Source organism: Tenrec ecaudatus, chromosome 11 (assembly GCF_050624435.1).
Source record: "Tenrec ecaudatus isolate mTenEca1 chromosome 11, mTenEca1.hap1, whole genome shotgun sequence".
Lineage (NCBI taxonomy): Eukaryota > Metazoa > Chordata > Mammalia > Afrosoricida > Tenrecidae > Tenrec > Tenrec ecaudatus.
Window position 1 is genome coordinate 151,723,366 of NC_134540.1, and position 25,987 is coordinate 151,749,352.

The window sequence follows — 25,987 nt, forward strand, 5'->3', positions numbered from 1 at the left end:
TACCTTAGTCAGTTCCATGCTTCAGCTGGCAAGGCTGGCTTCCTGCAAGACACCCCTCGAGGAGAAGCACATGGACCTACCGTGATGGACGTGCCAGGGCTGAGATGTTTAAAAATTCACTGACTCGACTTTCCTCCTGCAGTCGGCATCATTGCATGTGTTTTGTGAGATGGAGGAGGACTTTATGGACTGGTGTTGGACATATGGGTTAATGTTGGACTCGTGGCCTTCGGCAGCACTGGGCTAGGATATTTTCTTGATGTGCACGTATTCTTTATATAAAACTCTCTCTTGTACATGAGTTCTATGAATTTGTTTCTCTAAAGTACCCAGACTAACACAAGCCTCAGAAACCTACAGGGGCAGTTTCTGCTCCGTACTCTAGGGTTAATCAGAATCAGCTCCATGGCAGAGAGTCTGGCTTCATTTTCCTCTGCTGTGTGACAGAGATCACTACAGACGGGCGTTAGAGAGAGAAAATGCCCAGCAGGGAGGAGATGCGGAGCTTGCCACATTTACAGCTGCTAACAGAGAGAATCTGTGGGGGCCACATTTGGCAATCTTCCCCCAGCAAGACGAGAGCCCAGGAAACCCTGGGAGGCAGTTCTCCTGTCATGGGGTCACTCAGCTTCAAAATCGATCGTGGCCCCAATAACAGAGGGAAGGGAACGTTTGCTCGACCGTAAAGGCTGAGGAATTAAGAGGACACGTGAGAAAAGGTGACAATGAGCGCAAACCTGTGTGCGCATGGTCCCCCGTCTCCAGCACGGGTTTCCCTGCTCTGATCACGTGCGTGGCTGCCTGCTCTCTGGGTCCTCTTTAAATACTGGGGCTTCTAAGGGGCTCTCACCTGGTCCCCCAAAATGTGTCACCCTCGCCAGGCAATCCTACCAGCCCCTTCTCAGCATTAACTACTGGGAACATTCAATCTCTACACCCAGCCAAGGAGTCTCTCAAACCCCCAATCAGATCTCCAACCGCCTATACCAGAAGTTCCCACGGACTTCCCCAAGAAAATGGAACTGTAACTGGCAGGGCTGGGACGAGAAATAAGATGTATATTGTGCTAAAGCATTAATCAGCATGATTTCTACCACAAGGCTTGTCACACAGAACTTCAAGGGCTGATTTTGTCTCTTTTAGCAGCAGGGTGTGCCTCATGGAAGACAAGAAGTACCATAAACACTCGAGTATAAGCTGAGGTTTTCAGCACATTTTTAATGCAGTTTTTATGGCAAAATTAGGTGACTGGGCGGCAATTTGGGTCGGCTTATACAAGAGTATATACGGTAAATTCCTCTTAATTCCAGCATCATGCCCAGCCCATCCACAGGAGATAGGCAACAAAACCTTGTATTAAAAGTTTCCCTATTTTTCAGTTCAACATCACTAGCACATATTAGAGGCTCAATAAAAGTTTGGCATGGGGGCAGGGGAGAAACAGGGAGGACAAGCTAGAGGAAAAAGAAATACTGAAAGAATTAAAAATGTACACATCAGAGTCCTAATGTTTACCTTTGGGAGAAATTTTCATGATTTGTCATAATGTATCTTTTTTTTAACCTACTATTCGGTTCAATTTCATTTTGTTATCTAAGGAATTTTTAAATTGTGACTTAGGTGGACAGTGTTTATATTACACAGCATCAACCTTACTTTCAACAGTTCAAACTGTTCAGTGGTCACAATTAAACTGCCCAAATGTGTAGGCAGAGCTACGTGTTATTTTATATGGCTTTGTTTATTAAATTGAACACAGTTTTCAGAAAACGAAGGACTAGATTTATGCACCTAGAGTTTGTGCTCTGGTATCAGGAAGGCAGTTAAACATTGAAAGAAGAGTCTTAATTATTGATTTTGTTGTTGTTCTGAAACCCAAATATATTAGGACCAACTGCCTTCTATTTCATTTCCTACTTTCATTTCTTACTTTCATAAGGTTCTTTGTGAAGAACCATGTTCTACTTTGATACATGAGCTGACTTTAAAATATTGCTAATACTGGAAGCCGCTGTGAATTTTGAAGAAAAGAAAGATTAAACAAAACATGTCTGAGCAGCATTGCAGTATGTCTTCTGTGCACCTCCAGCTTGGCTTCTTTATGAGATAAGCCCATGGCAAGCCCGAGGGCTTACCAAAAAACAGATATTGCTGTTAGCCAGTGCTGTGTAATAAGTATAGTCTTCAATTCCCTCAATTCTAGCCTGCTTTCCAATTTACATGGAGACTCCAAAGTCCACCTCTTTTCATTACCAGAGCGCCACACCTTTGTGTGCTCTCCTCCCAAAGCACACATCAAGCCCCACCCCACAGGCCCCTGTATTTCTCACTCACGTGGAGGGCAGCGGTGAATTACACACATTTTCAAAATTAGCAGTGTCACTTGTCCATTAGCATAGGGTTGAATATCTCGCTATTCAAAATAGCAAGCCACAGCCCACAAATGTTTATACAAGCACAACTCCTATACAAAGGCAAATACCTCTATCAGTCTGGCCAATTAATCTACTTGGAGTTTAAACAAAATTTCTTTTTGTAAAGAAATTGTCAAATGGGAACCTTTTATGTGGGGGAAACGCGTACTAAAACGAACAAAAGTCATTTTTTTCAAAACTTAGAACATGTATTTATAATGTCACTTCAAGCTCTCCGAAGGCAGGGAAGTCACCAGCAAACAGTGGCACAGACGACATTCACTCTGGGATGTGTTCGTGTTTGTTTCTTCTACAAAGGGAGATTGGAGACTTGGGAAAATCACAGCCTTTTTAAAACAAACAAAAACATCTTTGGTGGTAAACTAAAGGCACTGAATTTTCTAAAGGAACTGAAAGCTATGAATAGCTGGGACGTGTGCAGAGATTTATACCTCTTGAATCACCTTTACTCATCTGAGTTCACTGATAATGACATCAAACCTATGGGAAAGATGTCACTTTACAGTAGAAGAAACTAATGCTTATACTTATTTGACTAGAATGTCAAAGGAGCATACTTAATGTTGATAGGCATATGCAGAAATGATCACTATGATCTAATGCTGGTGAAAGAGGAGATTGATCCAACTTATAAGAAAGACAGCTAACTTACATCAAAACATTAAAATATGCTTCACAGAGTCTTTGACCAAAAATGACTACTTCAATAATGTGTTACAAGAAAAAAATTAAGAATATGCGGGGAGGGAGGGAAAAAAAGAGGACCTCTTACCAAGAGCTCAAGGAGAAAGAAAATGTTTTGGAAATAATGATGGCAAATTATGTGCAAATGTGCTTGATACAATTGATGTACGAATTGGTATAAGAGCTGTAAAATCCCCCAATAAAATGATTTATTACAAAAATCATTTTATTGGGGGCTTGTACAATTCGCATCACAATCCATACTTACAGCTCCTCATTTTCCCCCTCCCACTTCCATCCTCCCTCCCTCACAAACTCTTGACAATTTATAAATGATTACTTTTTCATGCCTTACACTGTCCGATGTCTCCCTTCACCCACTTTTTTTTCTGTTGTCTGTCCCCCACAAAGGGGTTTATATATTTTGTTCTTTGATGTCTGATACCTGATCCTATCGACACGAAACAAAATTTCTTTATCTCAGTAACTTGATCCATAAAGCAAGAAATTCTCCACCTGACTTGTTTTCTGACTTGCATAAATCAATCAAATATGCAAGCTTTTGACTAAAAAATTCATAGGGATGTCGATACAGCATCTATTTCCAAAGCTTTGAGACTGTAATGCTCCAGAAAGACCTTATCACATGCCTACCTTCAACAGGAAGCAATACCAATACCACAGTCTGGAAACATAGCTTCCCACTCAAAAGGGCTTTGGATTTAGAATTACATTCTAGTTTTTTAGTAGACTTCTCTCCCAATTCTTTCTGGCTCAGTAGAATAGAGGATGCGCGGTTTTCACTTAAATTGACAAAACAAACAAACCAAGAGGAGGCTGCTTGCAACCTCTTTAAAACCCAAATGTTTCGGTGAAGATAAGCTTGGAAGGACGGGCTTGGTGTGAGTTTCTCTGCTCTGTTTTTTTGACCACAGAATCTGACGAGACATGTTTAAGCAAGCAACTCACAATGGCCATCATGCCACCAGAGCGACGGGTGCTCATGACAAACACATGAGAACGGGGCTCCTTGTGGGTTTTGTACTGGCTGCGTCTTTGGAAACAGGTCACCCAGGTCTTTCTGGATGCCACTGTTGGACTCAAACAGCCAACCTCCCAGTTAAGTCAGAAGTGAGCTGCCCTTCTCCCTACTCAGAGATCCTGTGAGAACAGAGTGTCTGGTCTCCCAATGTCAGCAGCGGGAGACACAGAGCGTCTTCTGCAAGCTTTGCTAAGAGGAACACAAGGTCAGAAAAGCCCTTGTGTTGCAGATTCCTATGCAGCTGAGAAGATGCTAATGTTCCCGTGAATTATACTCATACTACTTGAATGGTTGGTGACTGGTACCTAATTTTAAAATTTTGCTTTCGAAGATTAAGTGGAAGTAGATTTAAAAAAAACAAAAACTTCATCTAAAAAGCCAAAACACCCATTCACCACCACACACACATGCCACGTCAGGAAACCAACCAACTAGATCAACTCCGTAAGGAAAGCCACAAAGTGAGTCCAGCTGACTGTCATTTTGACCTTGCTGTGCTTTGACTCAGGAGCCTGTTTAGAAATAGCACGAGCACCCCTCCCCCTTTATTCGGCTCAGCTAGCAGAGTTAATAGGTTTCTAATTAATTTCCACAAGATTGCAGTTACAACTAACAGGTTTTTAAACATTTAGTTGATGGGGAAAATGAATTGAATACGGTGTATTTGATTTGGAAAATTCGTTTTCATTCAATGTGCTTGCCATCGCAGTGTTTATTTTAAGTTAACATGATCCCATTAGAAGTTCCAAAACACCGCTGGGGTTGATTTCATCCCGAGAGAGTGATCGCCAACTTTTACAATAACAACAACAACAACAACCCCAATTCACATGTAGATTTTTGCTGGCCTTGGAGGGCAGGTTAAAGCCATTTCGGAGGACTGAATAGAAATCTTTGCTTGATAATATACCAACAGGCCAAACCACGTCAAGTGATCCCAGTGATACCTCATTCTAAAGCCCTCTCACCGCATGCAAATCCTCCCCAGAAACGCTTCGGCACAGTCAGAGGAACCAGTTACGGCAGTGTTTGCAGAGGCTCACTTGATTCCTCCTGACAACCATTTCAACAATGCATGTTGGGAACCATCCCTCAAAGAACCAGCGACAATGGCAGGGATCAGAGCTTTTATATTTAGCTAATGCTATTTTTAAAAGAGAAAAAATTCCTTCCTGAAGGGATTACGGGAAGCCTTATTAAAGACACCTGCAAACAAACCAAGTGACAATAGGTCTTTATCATACTGGATGGCGGAGTTATCAGTTTATAGAAAAGTCCTCTGGGAGGGCACCTAGATGTACCTTTGCTACTGAAAATCCAAGACACTCTCTAATTGGGACTCCTAGTACAAAACAATCAGTCTAAGATTAAATAGGCGGATTAAAAAAAGAAGAAAGAAAGGCTTGTGTTTCTGGTTAAACCATAGGACAGCAAAACGAAAATTGTCTGGCCGCCTTCGGCTACTGCTTTCAGCTAAAACTGAGTCTCACCCACCTGTCCTCCAGGCATACTCCATGCAGACACACGAGGGGTCCCAATTGGCTGTGTCCACGATTTGCTAGATATGCAGTGGGCCAGGTGCCCTTGGCACCTCGACCTCTGCCGAATGTGCACAGACACAACACACTGCCCCAGCCTCTGAAAATCATTAGCCACAACTTGTACCAGAAGTCCCTGGCTTTCTTGGACAGAATGAAACCACATTCCAGTGCCAGATTGCTTCCAGGGTGTCAATAAATGACACATAGTGGCAAACCCTGAGCAGCGCCCCTCCACAAGGAATGTTCGCGGAAGGAAAACTAAAGACTTGCGGTAAACAACCCCGCTTACAGTCAAAATACGCTGACTGTGATCATGTCACACGCTGGCCAACAGCGGCTGCCGTGGGCTGCTGCACTGTTTGCAGCCAGTGACTAAAGCACTTCTGAGTGACCATCAGGAATGTCGGTAATCATGTCAAGCCTATTACTGATTTTCTCAGATGGAGCTCATTTTCAAATTGTGTTGGCTCCTTTTACGACACACGCTCCAGAGGCAATCCTCAGCTTTGACTTCAAGAAGATTTCAGTCTTAAAACAACAAACACCAAAAAAGGAGCCATCCGTTTAGGAAGCCATAATTACAGCCCCACTTTCTGGCCTTCAAAATTCATTCATAATTAGACTACAATAAACTGGCATTCAAGGCAGTTGGAATGTAAAAAGATGTCAAACTTGGGGTGGATGGGTCTAGTTTCCAACAGACACATTTAGAGAAGAAGAAAGTCCCCCAGCTTGTACCACTGAAGTCGAGAGTGAAACTGCATGGGTGAGGAGGGGGGGGTGGGGGTACAAAAATCCCCACGAGCAACAGTTCTGAATGAGATGAGAGCTGACATGAGCCAACAGTACTTCTTAGAACCTCATGTTCATAGACAAAATGAACGCTTCATGGATTTCTGTGGGATTGTTGGTTTTCTATTTTAGTTTAGTTTTTCTTTCTTTCTTTTTTAAAAAAGAGACAGCTTAAAGACTTAGAACAATCATCCCATGAAAAGGAAAACGGCCTGGAAAAAAATACAACCAACATTTGTGGAGACTTTGATCCTGTCCTCTTGCTATTGGCTTCCACATGCTTGCCTTTAAATGCTTTGCATCTCCAATAACTGCTCTCTATTGTCCTTGTTAACACAAAGTATTATTTTCAATTTCTTAACGCTAATCTTTTCTTTTGTCTGTAACCACACCGGGTTTCACACACACACACACACACACACACACACACACACACACACACACACACACACACATACGCACGCACACCCGCCCCCCCTTAAAAAAAAAACCTGGTGCAGTAAATATTTGTCCTTTGTGGTAATACAATGCTATCTTTCCGTGAGAGGTGATTGTTTCTACATTATGCAATGTGTTCGCAGTAAAGCAGAATCCATGCCACAACCCTGGGAGGCAGTCCAAGAGCATGTCCCTGCTTCGAAGGAAAACACTGATCAGGCTGTGTAGTCACTCCTACACAGTAGGTATTACTCATGTTAACTTAGCTCCGAATCACCACACCCTTCTCTTACAAACATGGCCTTTCCTTAAGGTAAAATTACGCATCCACATCAGTAGGCAGAAAGGCTTCTCACCCACCACCCATGGAAAGGCCTCAGGGAGACCGGGGGGAAAAAATTGAGAACTTCAATGTTTTATGATGGAAGGTAGCTGAGGTGACTTTACCTGGATGAAATCTAGGACTGTGAGGGGTAGCAAGTCATCCATATGCCCAATGTCTTTGGAGAAACGATTTAAAATTCTTCCTGCAAGAATGGAATAAGAAGAATTACTCATTTCCCCAGACAGACCCTTTGAGAGAAACAATTCACAAACAAATCGAAACAATATTTTAAATGCATATGTATTTAATATGTGGGGTATTCATATGAAATAAGCCGATGGCACCTAAAGAGAATAAAAAATACCACCAAATTCAGTGGGTGGGGAACATGAAATTTGGCTTTGATTTTTTAGAAGGCGGGGGGGGGGGGGGATTGTGACAGCGCAGGGAGAGGTTGAACTTACAATGGGCCCTTTTGAGATCCACCCTAGGGCTGTTCAATGGGTGGATGGACACTTACAAAGTACATACAAGACTCCCACTTGCTTAATATGTTGCATCAGTTATCAGAGTCAATTTTGCTTCGTAATTTTTAAGGAAATATAATTGATTGTTTTCAAAAAAATTCCTAGCATGCATTATGGAACCTCATGCTTTGGGAAGACTCAAAGTCTTGTCATTTTTAAGTTGTAGGCTTATTATGGGTATAAACCATGATACCCTGAGCTGTTTAAAATTGGGGCAGCCACTTAAAACCCCCAGGAAAGATGGAAGCGATGAGAAAACAGAAATTCAGACCATCCCTTAATGTTCAAATAGCACTTCTCAGCATTGATTTTTATCTCATCTAGAGTCGAATCCAAGAAAGAGGGAGAGCATCATCACTTCAGATGTGGAACAGCAAATCCGGTTTCTAAGAGATACCCATTCTTTCAAAGCATTTCTTTAAAAAATGAACTTATCCTTATAAAACCAATCTCAGCCTATTTTGAGCTTGGCAGAACATGGAAAGTGAGCTTGTCTAGTTCTCAGAACCTCTTTTCTACCTGATGCTGCAGGATGCCACACTGCCCATGGGATGGGGAGATTGCGCTTGCGCTCTTGATAATGCTTACGGGAAGTGACTTCCTAGTGCGCCCCTTCATGCCAACCCACAACTAGACAGGCAATGATGAGAGGGTGGGAAACACTGGTCTTGGCAATATCGCCTAACTTTTCCAGGCAGGGCAACACAGGAATGGAGAGAGGTGGCCTCTTGGATGAGCTATGCTGTCATGAGCTGGACCTCAATCTCCCAGACTCCGTCTTGGGAAATAGAGACTCCAGGATCTGTCTGTTAGTCATCTCTGGCATCAAAGCCACTAATAATATCTATCTATCTGTCTATCTAGGTATCTATCTATCTATATCTACCTTATGTTATTATTTAATGGACTATGAATAACTCAGTCTCAATTCCAGGTTTGTAACATGTGGAGAGAGAGAGAGAGAGAGAGAGAGAGAGAGAGAGAGAGAGAGAGAGAGAGAGGATTGAATGAATAAAAAATAAATGATGATTAAAAACTGTAGGTTCTGCATCATTCCACCTGGAATATTCTATCATCTCTTGTAGAAAGTTCAACTTGTTAAAAACCCAGGTTGTGATTCAGTAGCTCTGGGACAGAGCTTAAGATTCTGCATTTCTACCAGACTTCCAGATGATGCTATTTCCACCGGTCCCCAGACCATACAAGGGCAAGAGGTCAGGTAATTATTTAATCACTTGTGTTAGGAGCATTAAAATCAGACGGGCAATTTTCCACATGGTCATAGATATTTTGTGAGCTATCAGATCCCATTTTTACTTAATTCTCAAAGTATCGATACCAAAATAACAAAAACACATGTTTAAAATTATTAGGCAAAAATATAAGAAGAAAAGTTAAAGGGATGATTCAAATGCTTATTTCTTCAACGAAAAGTATGTACAACAAATACAGTTTTCAAAAACATTCCAAACACACTGGTACAGTTTAGCTTTTTAACTGTGGAAAGTAATAGCTGATTTTCGTTTTTAAGTGAAAAGCCTACACAAAGACAAACAGTATGTGAAAACCATCCCTTTACCATTTGCCAGATGTGCAGTCTCAAGATCTAAGAGCCTTCTGGCGGGCAAACTGCAGAAAACATAAGGAAAACACGCATGTGCGCACGCGTACACACACGCAGCCTGAGAAAAAGATCTTCCCATACAACTTCTGCAATAATTAGCTAAGTGTCAAAAACTGTCAAAAGGCTGCATTTCAATTCACCAATGAAAATGTGAGATTAGCAGGTTCAATCATGATTTGCTTGTTTCTAAGAAATGTTTAGGAGAATGAGCGGTGTTTTCAAAATATTTTCATCTGGATTTTCTTTTAATTGGTATATTCTGGGTTGTGATTTCAAGTTCAAGGCCTCACAGACATAAAGTTTTCTCAAAGGTCTCCAAATAAAATCCCTATGAGGAAGCCCCCTTCATGCACATACTATGTCCCTTCATCCAAGTGACGGTTGGCTCCGCCTTCTGCCTGAGTATCTCCAGGGATATGGAAGGAAGGGGACTCACTTTTTCCAGGGGAGGGGGGAGAAGTGGGGGTGGGGGAGACAGGACCCCAATCCGTTTTCAGCATATTTTGTCAGAAAGGGCTTTCTTACATGAAACCAAACCAATGCTTGCTACTCATTCAGTCCTCAAAGCCACGAGGAGGGCATCTCATTTCTCTTGCCATGGCAGCCCTTCATGTCTTCAAATACGAGAGCTCATCATACCCTTCCCAGACGTCTCACAAGGAAAAAAACCCATCATACTTCAATTTTCCTTTATACAACATGGGGCTATGTCTTATCCGTTGTTTTGTGTATGTCAAGGTCAAGGTCTGGGTCTCAGAAGGTAAAGGTATCTGTCAATGCCTGGTGTCCAAGACTAACGTCAATAACGCCAGAAGTAGGGTGATGGGACACTGTATCTGTGTTCTGCACTGCATGTATCCAACCGCAAAGCCCTCACCACAGTAATAGCTATGATAATTTCTAGGGCAGCAAATCACACCTCGGGGTTTGTCCAATGAAAATCCCCATCATATTCCTTCAGGATCACAAAAAATATTGGGGGGAACAGTTCAGTATAACCAACAAGGAGTGGTTCTTTTTTATCACTGAAAAAGGAACTTTTAGTAACTGCTGGGTGTATATAATTTTTAAATAACAGCAAGACCAATTCCCCAAATGTATGTGGACAGGTATTGATCAAGCAGTCTCCAAAAGTTTATGCGAAAATTTCCTTATATTTTAATTTCTCACGTGTGTCTACCCATGCATGTATCGAAAGATACATGTGAGCGGGCTACAAAAATCTTGTGGAAATTAGAATAGAAAGAAAACAGAAATTTTTCATGAGCTGTTGGAAGCCGTCTCCTATAATAAAGCACAGTTACAGATACTTTTTGGACATGAGCAAAAACCTCACAGAATTGCCTTTCCGGGTATGAAGGATTCAGATCACAGTCTGGTGTCATGATACAGTTCACAAACGTATGTGCCACATCGTAAGTTGGTGACTGATGTCTGGAGAGTTAAAAGCTTCTTAGGAACCCCCTAAGTAAGATGCAACTCGCCTCATCCTGCTCAAAAGAAAAAGAAGCCACTAATCTACATAATCTTTACAAGCCATGGCTTCATCTACCCTGCGACCAGAACTGGATGGAGCCCAGATACCCTCAGAGCAAATCATTCTGATCAGAGCTATTAATAAAGGGAACCTGGCACAATGGGAGAAAATGTGAAACAGAACTTCAAATCCTAAGGGGGGCAAAAATAAAAGCGAACAGGTTTACCACACTGGTTAGAAGCTCGAGGATCCTCTAAGACTATTACTCCCTGAGATACTCTGAAAACTTTGAACCCAAACTAGCCCCCACTCCCAATGCCACTTACAGCTAAATTAAAGACTGGCTCACAAAGTAAATATCACAGCCATGACTAAAGTCCTGATTTTGAAAAATCATCTGCAGGACCCTAAACGGTTACCCATTTCTTTAAAACAGGGCAGGGAAACTAGATAAATGCAAACAGAACTACCAGAACAGAAATACTGAGAGCGTTTATGTGTTGTAGAGAAGGTCACAGAAGTTACTGAACAAATTTGGGAAGATTACTGAATGAGAACCTATACTGCTGTGTAAATCTTCACCCAAAACACAGTAAGATGCTCTTTTTAAATTGTGGTTTAAAGGATATTTTGATTCAAGCTCCATGAATGTTTATGAAAGACATTAAATTTGTGATGTTATTTAGCAAAAGCAAGAAACAAGGCAAAAATGTGAAAAGAGCCTACAAAATAACATTTGCTTTAAGAACTCAGACACTTTATCTTTTAATAGCCATCAGCTTGCTTTACCACATTTGTTTATGTTCCCATTTTGTCTTCAGCTATCATGTCAGGAAGGTGAGTATGATACATTGCCACATTATTAAAACAAACCGTTCTGGTACTGAGGTAAGACTTAAGTAGAGGCCCAAAGTTCATCTGCTTCCTTGCTCGTTCTTTCTATCTATCTATCTATCTATCTATCTATCTATCTATCTATCTATCTATCTATCTATCCATCCATCCATGCATCCATCCATCCATCATCCATCCACCTACCTACCTACCTACCTACCTACCTACCTACCTACCTACCTACCTACCTACCTAGACAAATACACCGATCTTTATATATTTCTTAAGGGCTTGAAGTTAAACAAGCAGTCATCTAGCAGGGATACATCAAAACCCACAAGGAAGAAGCACAGCAGCCTGTGTGATCGTGAAGTGTCAAGAGGAAAAGTATCAGAAGTTTAAAAACAAGCAATCAATGTGACGTAGAGTGGAGACCCCAACCCCACCTGTAAGATAATCAGTCCCTCACAGTAGGGCCACACAGAAGGGATGACACATCCAGGGTGCAGTGCAGCACCGATGGAACACATCACTACCCTCTAGTTCTCTAATATTTCCTCCCCTTGCTATTATGGTTTTGATTTTACCACATTCTTTTTGTTACAAATGCCTATGTTCAAATGGTATAATTCGGATCGGTCGTTGCATGAAAGCCAACATGCATGCACAGAGTATGTCAGGAAGTAATGATTCCCTGAGGGTACAGGAAGGGGGAAGGGGGGGGCGGGACCGATAGCAATGATGACTGTATCACCCCACTTGAGGGGAATTGATAGCAGAATTGCAGGTGAACAGATACACTGGATGGTATAGGATACAGCAAAATTAAATAAATAATATTTAACCTACAAATAAAGGTTCCCCGCTATTTAAAGGCAGTGTTTGGGGCCGGAAAGGCTTCACATTACACAAGCCGCCATTCAGCAGTGAAGCAACAAGTCCACATGGCAGAAGCACCCCTCAGGTGTGATCATGAGGAGTCAGAGGGACCAGGTAAAAGGCATCAGCAGACACATAAAGAACAAAAACATATTGTTGAGAACCAGGGGGGGCTGGAGCGGGGATCCAAAGCCCTCCTGTAGAGTGGAACCACCCCCCGCAGAGGGGCCACAGGGAAGGGAACAGTCAACCAGGGTGCAGTAAAGCTTCGACAAAACACACTACATTCCTCTGATTCCTTGTCGCTTCCTCACCCCCCACTACCATGCTCCCAGTGCTGCTTCTCAATTCAGACTAGACCGGAACATGTACACGGGTATACATAATAAATGGGAGCTCATGGAACACAGAATCCAGGAACAGGAGTGAAAATAGTGAGACCAGTAGGGTAGAAGGGGAGAGAAAGGGAGAAAGAATCGCAATGATCGACAAATAACCATACATCCCTCTACAGGAGGAAGAACACCAGAAAACAAGTGGGAAGGTAGACAGCGGTCAGTGAGAGATGAAAATGCTAACAATGTACAATCTATCAAGGGGTTATGGGGGTGGCGAGGGAAGGGGGGAGAGTAATTGATAACAAGGCTTAAAAGAAAGTAAATGTCTAGAAAAGAATGAAGACAACGTATGTACAAACATGCCTGATTCAGTCGATGTATGAACTGTGATGAGTTATACGAGGCCCCAACAAATGATGAAAAACAGAATCGTTAGATGAAAATTAATTAAGAAATAAAAATAAGGGTTCCTGGTGGGTAGGGGGGAGAAGGAGGGGATCAACGGGAGCTGATATCAGAGTTCAAGAAGAAAGAAAATGTTTTGAAACTAATGGGGGAAGCAATTATACAATTATGTGTGATCCATGGATTGTTATAATATTTGTAAGGGCTCCCAGTAAAATGATTTAAAAAAAACAGTTGCTGTTAAGTCTCATCTAACTCATGGAAATCAGAGCAAAGAAATGCTCCATGGTCTTTGGGAAGCAATGGTGGGAGGGGTTGAACAGTCAACCTTTTCATTAGAGTGGAACCAATCAGCTCAACTGCTTGTACCATTAAAGGACGGCTGTAATGTAATACAGACAATCTTTTATCTTTTTCTCTATGTCCTTCTTGTTCTACATAGACTAAGGATGGGGTTGGTTTTAAAAATTAAAGTGGGAGGGGGGGTGGGTTAGAGAGGAAAACTGAGAGAAGAGACTCCATTAATGCTCATACCATCACACAACCAACCGGGGACCTCCTGACGGCTTGGGTGGACTTACCCTATGTTGTCTCCAAGAACATCATGAAAGACATACTTGCCCTAGTTCCTTGCCCAAATGCAAATTCATAAGTGCTTGCATTTCAAGAACTGTTTCCAGAATCTAATCAGCAATCAGTCATCTCCAGAATACAGTCACTTCCCCATCTTTGAGGTTTTGTGTTTTATTTTTTTAAAAAACCCACTTATAACCAAAAGCATTTGTTCAATTCCAACGCATTGGAACTCCATGAGCACAACTTAAAACAAAGTTTTCATGCCTAGTTTGAATTCCACTTTCTTTTTAAAGTAAAAATAGAAATATATTTACTGAAGGTTGAGGCAGGGGCCCAGGACTCAACACATTTTTGTTGAATAAAAAAAACGAAAAAAAAAAAAGAAATATATTTACACATTATGGTTTTTTCAGAAGGCACATTTTACATACCATGCACCAACAATTTTTTTGTCTTCAAAATTTTTTGTGACCATAAATGGCCTTCATTTATTTCATATCACTGTACAATTGAACTTTGTGAAAATACTGCCTGCCTTTTCAAGTACACAAAAACATAAACATTGTTTCAGGAATGTACAGAAATATCAACCTTGAATAAAAAAGTATACCATCTGCTACAGGGATCAGTTATCAGGCATCAAAGAACAAAAAAATCATACCATCGTGTGCTAACCTCCCTGACATGATCACTGAAGACAAATGGGTATATAAGCAAATGTGGCAAAGAAAACTGATGGTGCCCGGCTATCAAAAGATATGGCATCAATTTAAAAATTATTAAGGGTTTATGAGGGATGGAGGGGAAAAAATGAGGACCCGATGCCAGGGGTTTAGGTGGAGAGCAAATGTTTTGAGACTGATGAGGGCAATGAATGTACAAATGTGCTTTAGACAATTGATCTATGTGTGGATTGTGGTAACGGTTGTAGGAGTCCCTGATTTAAAAAAGGAAAAGTGCATCATCACTGCTGCACTGCAGCCATCTCAGCACGTCCCATGTTTCTGAAATAATCATCTTGTCTGATAACACACAATACAAAGGAAAAGTAAGAAAAACTGAGATTTACATAACAGTCTAGACAGTTAAGTCTGATTGAGAATACCCTGTTGGCACTGGATAACCAATCACAGGTGCAGTTGCAGATATACATATGCTGCCTGTTGGCTCATACACCACCATTTTTAATAACTTGAATGAGTGATGCAACCACAACCACAAATCATTAATATCCTCATTAACATCCTTAGAGACAAATATAGCATCTCCCCAGTACCACTTGCAGCCCTAGGCAAACACTAATTTATTTGTATCCGTAAATGTGTCTTCTCTAGTTATTTCCATCAATAGAAACAGACGCAATGTGGTCACTACTGGCTGACCTCTTCTGTGTTTTAAAAGTTTATCCGCGATATATCTAAACTGAAAAGACTCCTTTGAAATGTGCCCACAAGAGCACACCCTAACATCTCATATTGTACCTTAAGACCTACTCCACATAGTCAACGTGAACATTTTCAAGGAAGTTTCAACTTAATTACCTATTGCTTTTAAAATTGACCAGCATTTCTGCACTTTTCATATAAAATGATTTATTTAAATCCTGATTTCCTTTAAGTAACAAACCAGGTCTAAGGTTTTAGTAATGGTGAACTCTAGAAGATACAAAGTGCTTTCTTGACTTTTCCGCCCTTACTCCTAAATCCTTCCCCATTTTCCATACCATCAAGGAATCATTGCTCCCATTACTAGGTCTAAAGGGTCTAAGTATCTTCAGTTTCATGCATCAAACAAATTTAATTACATTAATTGAACATATGCACATCTAACAAAGTTAATGAGGTAAAACTAAGACGTGGAGGAAATATTAAAGAACTAGAGGATAGTTATGTGTTTCTTCAGTGCTCTACTGTTCCCTGGATAGATCATCCCTTCCTTGTGGTCCTTCTCTGAGAGACTGTCCAATATATGTAATTATATAAATATATAGGGAGGTAATTTCTCTATGGACTTTGGACTCTACTTAAATCTTACCTCAGGACACAAACAGTTGGTTCTAATAATGTGACAGTGTATGACACTCACCTTCCACGATCACTAAAGACAAGATGGATGCATAAGCAAATGTGAAGAAAGCCCGGCTATTAAAAGATATAGCACCTGGGATCTTAAAGGCTTGAAGTTAAACAAGCAGCCATCTAGCAGGGAAGTCCACATGGGAGAATCTTCATGTTTTGTGATAATTTTTCTGGTATTTTGTTTGAGGAGTGATGATTTCAACCTGTTTCTTGGGTCAGGATATATTCTCAGGCTTTATCATTTTATAGGGTATCTACTGGTTTAACTACTTTTCAGGTGTATTGGTCTCAAATTCACATCCAGATTATAAACCTCTAGTCAACAGGTGCTTCATTTTATACCTGATGTAGAAAAAATGACAAATAGAAGATAGTATTCTTGCATTGAGGGAGTACTTGAGTGGAGACCCAATGTCCTTCTGCTACCTTAATACTAAACCTATAAATTAATGCATAGATCTATTTCCCCATCCTCATATATAAATATATTTAAATATATACACATGTCTTTATCTAGACATCTATAAATGCACTTTGCCTCCCAGCTCTTTCTTCTATTTCCCTTTAATTTCCTCCTGTCCCACTATCATGCTAAGTCCCCAGCAGGGTTTCAGAAAAGCCTCTGTTACATTATCATGGATCACACCCTACCAGGCTCCCCACACCCTCCTCAACACCAATTTGGATCACTTGTTGTTTCCTTGTCCCTAGGTTTGTTAACACCACTTCCTTTCTCCCCACCTCCCCTTTCTCATGTTCCCCCGGAAATGTGGTCCCGATGTTTGCTCCTCTCAATTGTTCATCCAGTCTATCTTATTTAGACAGACCTGCAGAGAGACTAACATGCACAAAAACAAGACAGAGAAAAACCAACCAACAATATACAACAACAAACCAATGGGGGGAAAAAACACAACAAGAAAAGCTTGTAGTTAATTCCAGGATCATTTATTGGCCTTTAGGAGTGTTTTCCACTCGAGTCTGTTGGGGCACCACACCCTTGCCACGTGGTCCTCTCTGTTGACTGGCTGCTCTAATTGAGGACACCGTCCTCAAGACCTGGTGTGCTCCACTCTCTCCTCCTCCCCCTTCATCAGCAACCGTGTGCTCCGCTCAGATATGTCCCTCTCCTGGAGCTGCAGATTCAATGCCATCTTTAGAAATAAATTCTTCTAGGGGGATATTTCATGTTCTTTTGGAGTGCTCCCTAACCTTTGGTGGGGGGTGGGTTCAGATACGGGGGCATTCACATTGTAGCGGGAAGTCTCATAGCTGACGCTAGGCTGACCTTCCAGCATTCTATGGGACAATGCTCACAGGGTTTTCCTTGGATGGTTATCTGAAGTAAGCTCCAGAACTTTCTTCCTATTTGTCTTTGGGTGGAACCTGGAATTTGATACAGCAGTAGCACAGCTTCTGGCACATCATAGAAACAGGAAAAGTACCCCACTATGACAGACTGACAGACAGGATCAGCTCCCCTATTACAGCGCTCCTCAAGGATTATTTATTCCTGGTTACTCCAAAGGTAAGGAAGGATAGTGTAGTGACAGCTGTTGGTTCCTTTTCCATAAGGAGTCCTTGAGACACAATGCTCAGTACTCAGATACAGAGAGATCACAGGTTAAAACTCACCGAGAGAACTTTATTGCCAATCTGCTCCTGTAAATATGATAGCCTGGAAAACCCTATGGGACAGTAACTGTCCCATGGTATAATGACTTGACACGACACACTGGAGCACGAATTCAAAAAGTAAGTGTGTATGCACACCCGCGTGCATTCACGCACAAACACACCCATGTACTATTTATTACCTTTGGTAATGAGGTGTTTCTCATCAACCTGCCTCCACCCTGCAGGAGAATCCAGGTGAGAATGTCCAAGCCAGATGATGTTTCTAGGACAAAATGTCTTCAGGAAAAAGGACAATCTCTTCATCCTGCTGTGAGTTCTTCTTCTAGGTCAGAATTTCCTCTTACTTTGTACCTTTTCCCTCACACTCCCCAATCAGAGAAAACACCATTGACACCGCTCTACCACTTCCCCAGCAAAGATTTAAACTATGGCCCATCTTGTTGTCATCTAGCTAGGCATTTTATATTCTCATATAGATGGCAGTTAAAGAGAATACATATAAATAGAAGACATTTTAAAGTTTGTGAGAGAATTCAATTATCTTTTAATTCCCTTTTCTGTAAACTTTTTTTCAAAGCCCTCTGGTAGATAAACTAAAAACGAAAACCGTTGCCATCAAGTTGATGCCAACTCATAAGGACCCTATAGGGCAGGGCTAACAGTTCCCGTGCGTTCCTGAAACTGTAACTCTTTAAGGCCATAGAAAGCTTCCTCTTCTTCCTGCAGAGCAGCTGGTGGCTTCAAACTGCTAACTTTGTGGTTAGCAGCCCCACATGTAACTACGATGCCACCTGGTGGTCTAGTGGTTAGGCTTCTGCATTCTCAGTCAGGGAGTCCTTTCTTCCCTGAGAGATGACAGTGCCAGCAAACCAGGTTGTCCGGAAAGTACAGGAGTCACTGGGGAGTGTTACCGGTGGTTATGGGGCTACACAGGGTCAGCCTAAAAAGGTCTCATGGCAGAAGCATGGCTTGAGAGGTTGGAAAAGGAGCAGGAAATTGGTTGTCGGGAAGAAATGGGTCACATTTGTGCAGGTGGATGGATGAGATTATGGGAGGGCTGAAAACATCATATTGGCCTAGTTAAAGGAAAGGGCATGAGGTGAGGGCCAGCAAAAGATGGTGCGTTGAAGATCCTTCAGGGAAAATTGCCTTTAGTCAGCAAGGGGCCTAATTCTATGCCTGCATTTCCAAAGCCACGTAAGGAGTAACTAACTGAGGTGCTGCCCCATTGGAGCGAGGAGAAGGTGCCGTGTGAACGGCATGGGCTGGGTAGAATCGGATGAGTGCCACAGGTGGCCAACAAGTATAAATTCTGGCGAGGTGCATGTGCACACAGACGAACTTCCCCAGGCCCAACATGCTTTCACCACATAGCAGAGCTCTAAGATCATGGCTGGGTGCATTCACCCTTGCATGGCTTTCCGGCCTCTCTAAACTACCACTATCGAGATGGGGTTTTTTGTTTGCTTGTTTGTTTGTTTAAAGGTGGCTTCAACTGATTGCAACTTATGGAAATCTCATGTGTCTCAGAGTACAATGATGCTATTCTGTGGGGCTTTCGGTAGCAAGAAAATGCCAAAATTGGAGCAGCAGAGCATATCCATTACCTCACAAGTATGAGTGATGTCATACTTTATAGGGACGCAAGAACCCATGTTAACCCAGGCACACGTGTCTCTAAAGTAAGTGAGCCAACACTCACACCCAAGCTTCTACAGACAGTGTGGCTTCACTAGGTCTCATTTAAAGTTTCTATAAAATATTTGATAATGAGGATGGACTAATAAATAAAGTTATAAATCGGGCTGGTATGAACTACTATGGTGTGTCAAACTGCTGATGGTCGGGGCCCAGTCTGATGGGCTAATGCCTGCCATTACTATTACTGTCAGTTACATTCAAGTTGGTTCCACTGAGTGGCCGCTGCCTAGTCTTGTGCTGTGCTCATGACTGAGGGGTATGCTTGAATCCAGGGTTGTGATCAATGTGTATTTGAGTGTGTCCCAATCTAGGAGTCCTCACTCACGGCTAATTGTCTGAGGTGGCTAGTTAGAGGCTTGTCTTATGGTGAATGTCTTGTTCTGTAAGTTCCACTGAAGCCTCTCCAGCAGGGGTCACCCTGGTGGCATCTGACCAGGGACATCATTTCCAGGCACAAGTCACTACAGTTGGACAAACTGACAGATTGGTAATGGCGGCTGTAGTGGCTGGGAAATTATCTGAAAATCACTTCTGGCTAGAAGCCTTTCACAGGAATCCTCTTCTGCCTAACCATAATTAAAGTAAAATATTGAAAATCACCCAACCTCAGAATTAAATTCCACAAATTACTAGAGACTGAATAACTATATTTGCAAATGAACAAGTGAGAGAAAGAACGAGAGCATATGGTCTAAACAAAAGGCATAAGTGATTAGGAAAGGGTAGAGGCTTGATTTCCATCCCTTCCCAGGTCCCAGCATGTTGTGTGACCCTGGGCAGGGAAAGCCACTTATTTCCGTGAGGCAGCGTGGGGAATTAATCTTGAAGTAGATACACCTTACACACTGCCCCAGGAAACCACTTTGCGATTACAGCCAGAAGTGCATTGCTAAGGCTGGTGAGATGATCCTCATTATTTTACATTGAACTGCTATATCCATGGATCTCACGATCCAAGCAAGAGGCTGGTCCGTCTCCTAACTGATCAGGGAAGTGTGCAGACCACGAGTCAGTTACAAGAAATTCAGGAGATGGTAGTTCTTAAACACTGTGTCTAATGACAGCTATGGAGTCTTTCCAGTGGGAAATGGCCCGCAACAATTAGGCATATGATCTAGGGGGATTCCTAAGCCACGACCAAAAGGAAATGAAGGGGCCACAGGACCCTAGTTAACAATGTCTGACTCTAAAGACAACAGCTTCATTCTAATCCCAAAGAGATATGCCACCTTTGTGGTGGTGGGGATGGTGTGAGTTGCCAAGGAGACAACTCTGGGGAAAAGGTTTGAAAAAAGAGAGAGAGAGAGAGAGAGAGAGAGACAGAGAGAGAACTCTGACCAAGGGCTGTTCTTTCTGTCCAGTAAACCTCCACGGATTTTCATGGTCAAAGCCAGCACAGTCTTCATGGGATATCTCCCCAAGATTGAGTAGTTGAAGGGAAAGCAAGGGAACTAGACTATCCAGCATCTCGCCTCCAGCATATGCTCCAGGAAGGTGGCAGCAGTATCACCTCAGAAACAAACCAACAAACAACAAAAATGCGCTTCCACAAAAGCCAGCATCCACTCCGCGACCTAGCAAATTACCATTCAGCACGCGAGATCAACGCTTTCGTTCTCCAACATGCTCAGAAATAGGACAGCAAAACATTTGGTGTAAGAGCGTGACTGAACTTGAAGACAATGGGCCCGCCCACTACCCACCCTATGCAAAGTAACCCAAGGTGTGCTGGAAAAGGTTCAACCAACACGCAGATATGATCGCCAATTCTATCTCCAACGCATCATTTAAATATCTGGCAACTGCCAACGAATGTTACACAAAACTGGCTGGGTTGAAATGTGAAGGCTTGGACCTTCACTGGGGAGCAGAGGGAGAAGCAGGCCATCAAAGCACATTGGGGGGGTGGGAATCATGTTCACCTACTGCATTATTTCTGTTACAGGTTGAAATAACATCTGTGAGAACTGGAAATATGGAAATAACTGTTATTATTCAAGCCGAAGACACATACTGCCTGTTTACTGCTCTTCATCAGGCCATGACATTCACTGAAAAACTGACTACCTTGCTTGGCCCCCATCTGCATTCTTTCCCCTTTCTCTGCAGCATCGAACATTTTGACCTGCGCTCTTCTTGAAATATTCACATATGATGGTTTCTGGGACAGATGACCTCTCTCTGAAGTACCTGTCTGTTTTCATGCCTCCCCCCACCCCCCACGAGGTTATTCCCTCCAGGACTCCAATTCCCACAGCGGCTCTCAACCTGTGGTCCTTTCACAGAGGCAGCCCAATTCATAACAGTAGCAAAATGCCAGTGATGAAGTAGCAACTATAATAATTCTATGGTTGGGTCTCCACCACATGAGGACCTGCACTAGCGGGTCGTGGCATTAGGAAGGTTGAGAGCCGCGGCGTTAGGATGCCCATCACCTCTGGTGTCAGCAATACCACAAGGACAAGCGATTCCCAACCCAAACGTGAGAAGAATGGCTTTTCTCCCCGCACTCTGTGTTGCCACGTTTCAATGGTCAATTGAAGGCAAATGTCCAAATCTTTAACGCAGCTGTTTAAACCATTTGCCACAGTCCCATAAAGTACTGAAAGTGAATTTCAACATCGAAAAGCATACGCATTATTGACTTAGGCTTATAGCCTGAGGGGTCATGTAATTTCTATATACTAAAATGAGATAGAGTCCAGATTCTGTAGGGAATTTCTTTTTAATACGTAAGCACCTTTGGGTAACCCCAGCTCTAAGTGGCCTGTCAGGAACATGATAGGTCTGAGCTCACTGTGTCAGCATGGTGCGTGCTACATCAAATAACTTAATCAGAACACAAACGGCTCGTGGATTTTTATCGAAGGGAATTACACAGCAATTGAACACCAATTAATCACAGTCAAATAAGGGTCTGTCAGAGTAGAATGACCTACCTATTGTCGCCTAATTAATGGGCAAATGCTTGGCTGTATCTTGGTTAAACAATGATTCATTAAACCTCCACTGCCACACAATGGTTAGGCTAAACTCTAAGTGAAAGAATCGAAACTCTTTTGTTCTCCCATAGAAACACACCAAACCTGTGTGTGTGATATTCTTTTCTTGCTCGGTTGCACAATGAAGAATGTGCTCAGCTGCTCCATACACGTGGGCCCGTCCAGGTCCCTTGCTAGCTCGCCCAGTGCTCACGGGCGCTCCGTAGCTTTTCCTTCAGGGTTGCAAAAGGAACGAGCTGGACATCTGGCCACAATTACCCAAGACGGTTCGTCACACAAAGCAAGGAAAGTAGTGAAAGACTGAATATTATAATTCCAGCCCCAGGAAAATAAGGGTGCAAACACTTTTCTTCATCCACTGAACAAAATCCCGCTCAATATCTTTTGGTTTCCTGCACCAACCTTATAAATTTGGTTTCTATGCATTAAGTATTGTTTGTAACAAAAAGGGAGCTCCTAGGTGCTGTCAAGTTAGCAAGGTCTGAAGTTCAAACCCACCAGTCAACCAGTCCATGGGGGAAGATGAAGATCTCTGCTCCCGGGAATATTATAGCCTCACACATCCAATATTGGGCTTTTACAATACAGAATTAACTCTATGGCAAGGTTGTGTATTAATTTTTAATATTGGAAAAGGCGCATTTGGTGGCGCAGTTGTTCAGCTCGCCACTGTTACTCAAAGGGCAGTCACTCCAGGAGAGAAAGCTATGGCAGACAGTCTGCTTCTGTGAAGAGTTACAGTCTTGGAAACCCCATGCGGTATGTCAACTCTGTCTTCAAACCAACCCAAGCACACGCCATCCAGGGGATTCTGACTCTTATGGACCCTGGAAGACAGAGATGGCCCTATGGGTATCTGAGACTTTAAACTCTCTTCCCGGAGCAGAAATCCACATCTTTCCGGTGCGGAACAGCAAGTAGTTTCGAACTGCTGGCCTTGTGGTTAGCAGTCCAATGTATAGCCCCATTATCCTACCAGAGTCCTGGAGAGTAAAAATGAGTAGGTGTAGTTTCGCTTTTTGTAGCAAAACTTCCCTGTGAAACATCCAGACACCCATTTTAACTTTGGCTGATCATGTTCATGCATCTCTGGAGAAGTTCCACATGTTCATTTCTCCCATTGGAGAATCAAGGAATACTTCATCGTTCTCAAAATGACACGGATCTCTATTTGCGTTATTCCTTCTCTTTTCCACTCAACATTAGCACAAGATGCACGCTTTATACGCGGTTCTTATTAAGATGATCGATTGCTGCACCTCATTGTGGGTTCAAATCTGAAGTAGGGCTTGCAGAGGTAGCTGGAAGCAAGCGGGCTTGGCGACGCTACACTGCTGAGGGTGGCGCTCTTGGCCTCCATTTCACAGATGGAAATCCTAGTCTCAGGGCATTAAGTGTCATGGTGATGGTAGTTTGACTATACATTTGAAAATAAACTTAAAATAAATAAAAATAACTTGTTTCCCTGTACGGAAGATGACAAAATGAACTAAGCAATAGTCTTAGAAAGGGAGAAACACTTCAAAACATCTTTAAAGATGAGCAAAATGAATCAACTTTAAAAAAAACCACATTGATCAAAGGAAAATACATGAAACATTGTTGGCATGAAAAAATGTCACAGCAAACTTACTGGCAAAGTGCACTTTGACCTTGGATCACAAATGGGGCGATAGGAAAATGATCTATCTTCAATGGGTCTGTTGGGTGTACAATATTAAATTCACATGCAGTCCATAACAGAGAACAGGAGATATAGCTATTATTTTTCAAATTCTTTAAAATATGTAATTATGATTATTAAATCTATATTTCTGATTCCCGAGATAAAGCCCACATTGTGTGTGTGTGTGTGTGTGTGTACACACACACGTTCTGCTTGAATAGTAGACACTGATAGCAGCCCGGAATGCCCCTATTTCACAGTTAATCTATGACATAGAATGATTTGGAGACGGAGCTTCGGGGGGAGTCACACTGAATCTATATGTAAACATATGGCAGCAAAACAAATTTTCCTGCAAATATAAGCAGTTTTACAGTCTATCAAAGTGGTACCAAAAAGTAAGATTTATTTGCATTAAGTCCTAACAGGAATGAAACATTTCTTCAGGAAATAAAGGACATTGTAAGCCAATCATCAAATCAATGAAGTCATTAAAAATAGACTGTATTCTGTAGGAAATGGTGAGTTTAAGGGGGGGAATCATTGGAAAACGTATCTCCAACACAGCTGACAATTACAGATCTGGCCAGGCTCAACGATGTTTCCACAAAGAAACGTCCTGGGGACTCTTATCTCTTTTCATGCGTATTTATCCATGTAAACTGCCATATGGCATTTCCCAGCGGCCCCGCCAGTGTCTGATAAATACAAACAAGAATATACGCCCTTTTTGTCCTCTTCTTCTTCGCCCAAGCCCCAAACTGACAGAATATAATCACGTTCCCAGACTTCTGCAAATTGGCACAGTAGGGTTGGGCAGAAAAGTGCTGAGATTATAATATCCATTTATCTAAACGGCCAGCGTGTAACAAAATTCAAGTTGGGGTGCTTACAACCTAAATTAATTTACAACTGCAGAAAGGCTTCTTTGGCCAAGCCTGCCAAAAGGAAATGGAAAGGAGTTAAGGAGCTGTCAATAAATCTTGAGTTTGCATTTGATCTAATTTTGAAGAGTAGGCTCTAAAAAGGTGTGCGTCCTGGTGGCACCATGCACAAAGCGCTCGGCTGCTGAACAAAAAGTTAGCAGTTTGAAACCGTCTGGTCCAAAAGAGAAAGAGGAACTATCGGTTCCCATAAAAATGAAAACCCCACGGTGCGGTTCTCTAAGTAGGCATCTACTTGACTAGCGATGGGTTTGGGATTTGAGGACTAGGATTTTTAAAAGGTGTGTGTGTGTGTGTCATGCAAAGGTGACATGAGGACACAGACAGCAAAGAAACTCACACTCCATGCTCTGGTCCTACACAGGCTGCTTAGTTTTCAGGACCTGGTTGCCCAACCGTTCCTGGGGACCTAGCACACTCCCTGCTACTTAATGATTAGTGCTTGAAGCAACTTTATGATTTATGGACTCAAGGCTTCAGACTTTACAGGTCTCCATTAGTCCAAATTCCCTCTGTCACACCCATCTTCCCGTGGCCTCATTATGTGAATTTAATTCCAAACACAGGCTCAGCTCCCTTAGGGGTTACCACTAAAGAGACACCCAGGCCTTTCTGTCCTGTCTGGTCAGAGATAAGAGCGTAGTGACAGTGTGGGAACCTGCTGGATCCCACTTGGCACCCCAACAGGAGAGCTTTCTATTTTTAGATGGGGTGCTTAGTGTGACAGGCCAATCTGACCAGGGCAATTAGGTAATGGAGCAGTAACCTGTGCACCTGCCATGGGTAAGGTAGGTGGGCCTCCATCAGCTGAAGGCCTTACGAGCACAAAGCTGAGGGCTCCCAAAGAAAGAATTCTGTCTCCTCAAGACTTCACCACACAAGTCCTATCTGAGGGGCCAGCCTCCCTTTCAAACCTGCAACATCAACCCTCATCTGTGCTCCCAACTGGCCAGATGGTGCTACCTACCTACCTGCTTTGGACAAGCCAGCCACCATCATCAATCACATAAGCCACTTCTATGGCGTATGTGTGCCCTGGGT

The 25,987-nt window shown here is 42.4% G+C and overlaps 1 protein-coding gene across 1 annotated transcript in view; it reads right to left on the reverse strand.

The window, feature by feature from the left end:
* The window catches only part of ABCC4 (ATP binding cassette subfamily C member 4 (PEL blood group)), a 257,587-nt gene that overhangs the window by 79,655 nt on the left and 151,945 nt on the right, over positions 1–25,987 (reverse strand). The window contains exon 20 of the mRNA XM_075563536.1: positions 7,380–7,459. Within this exon, the coding sequence (XP_075419651.1) occupies positions 7,380–7,459 (80 nt within the window). The remainder of the gene's footprint in view (positions 1–7,379; positions 7,460–25,987) is intronic.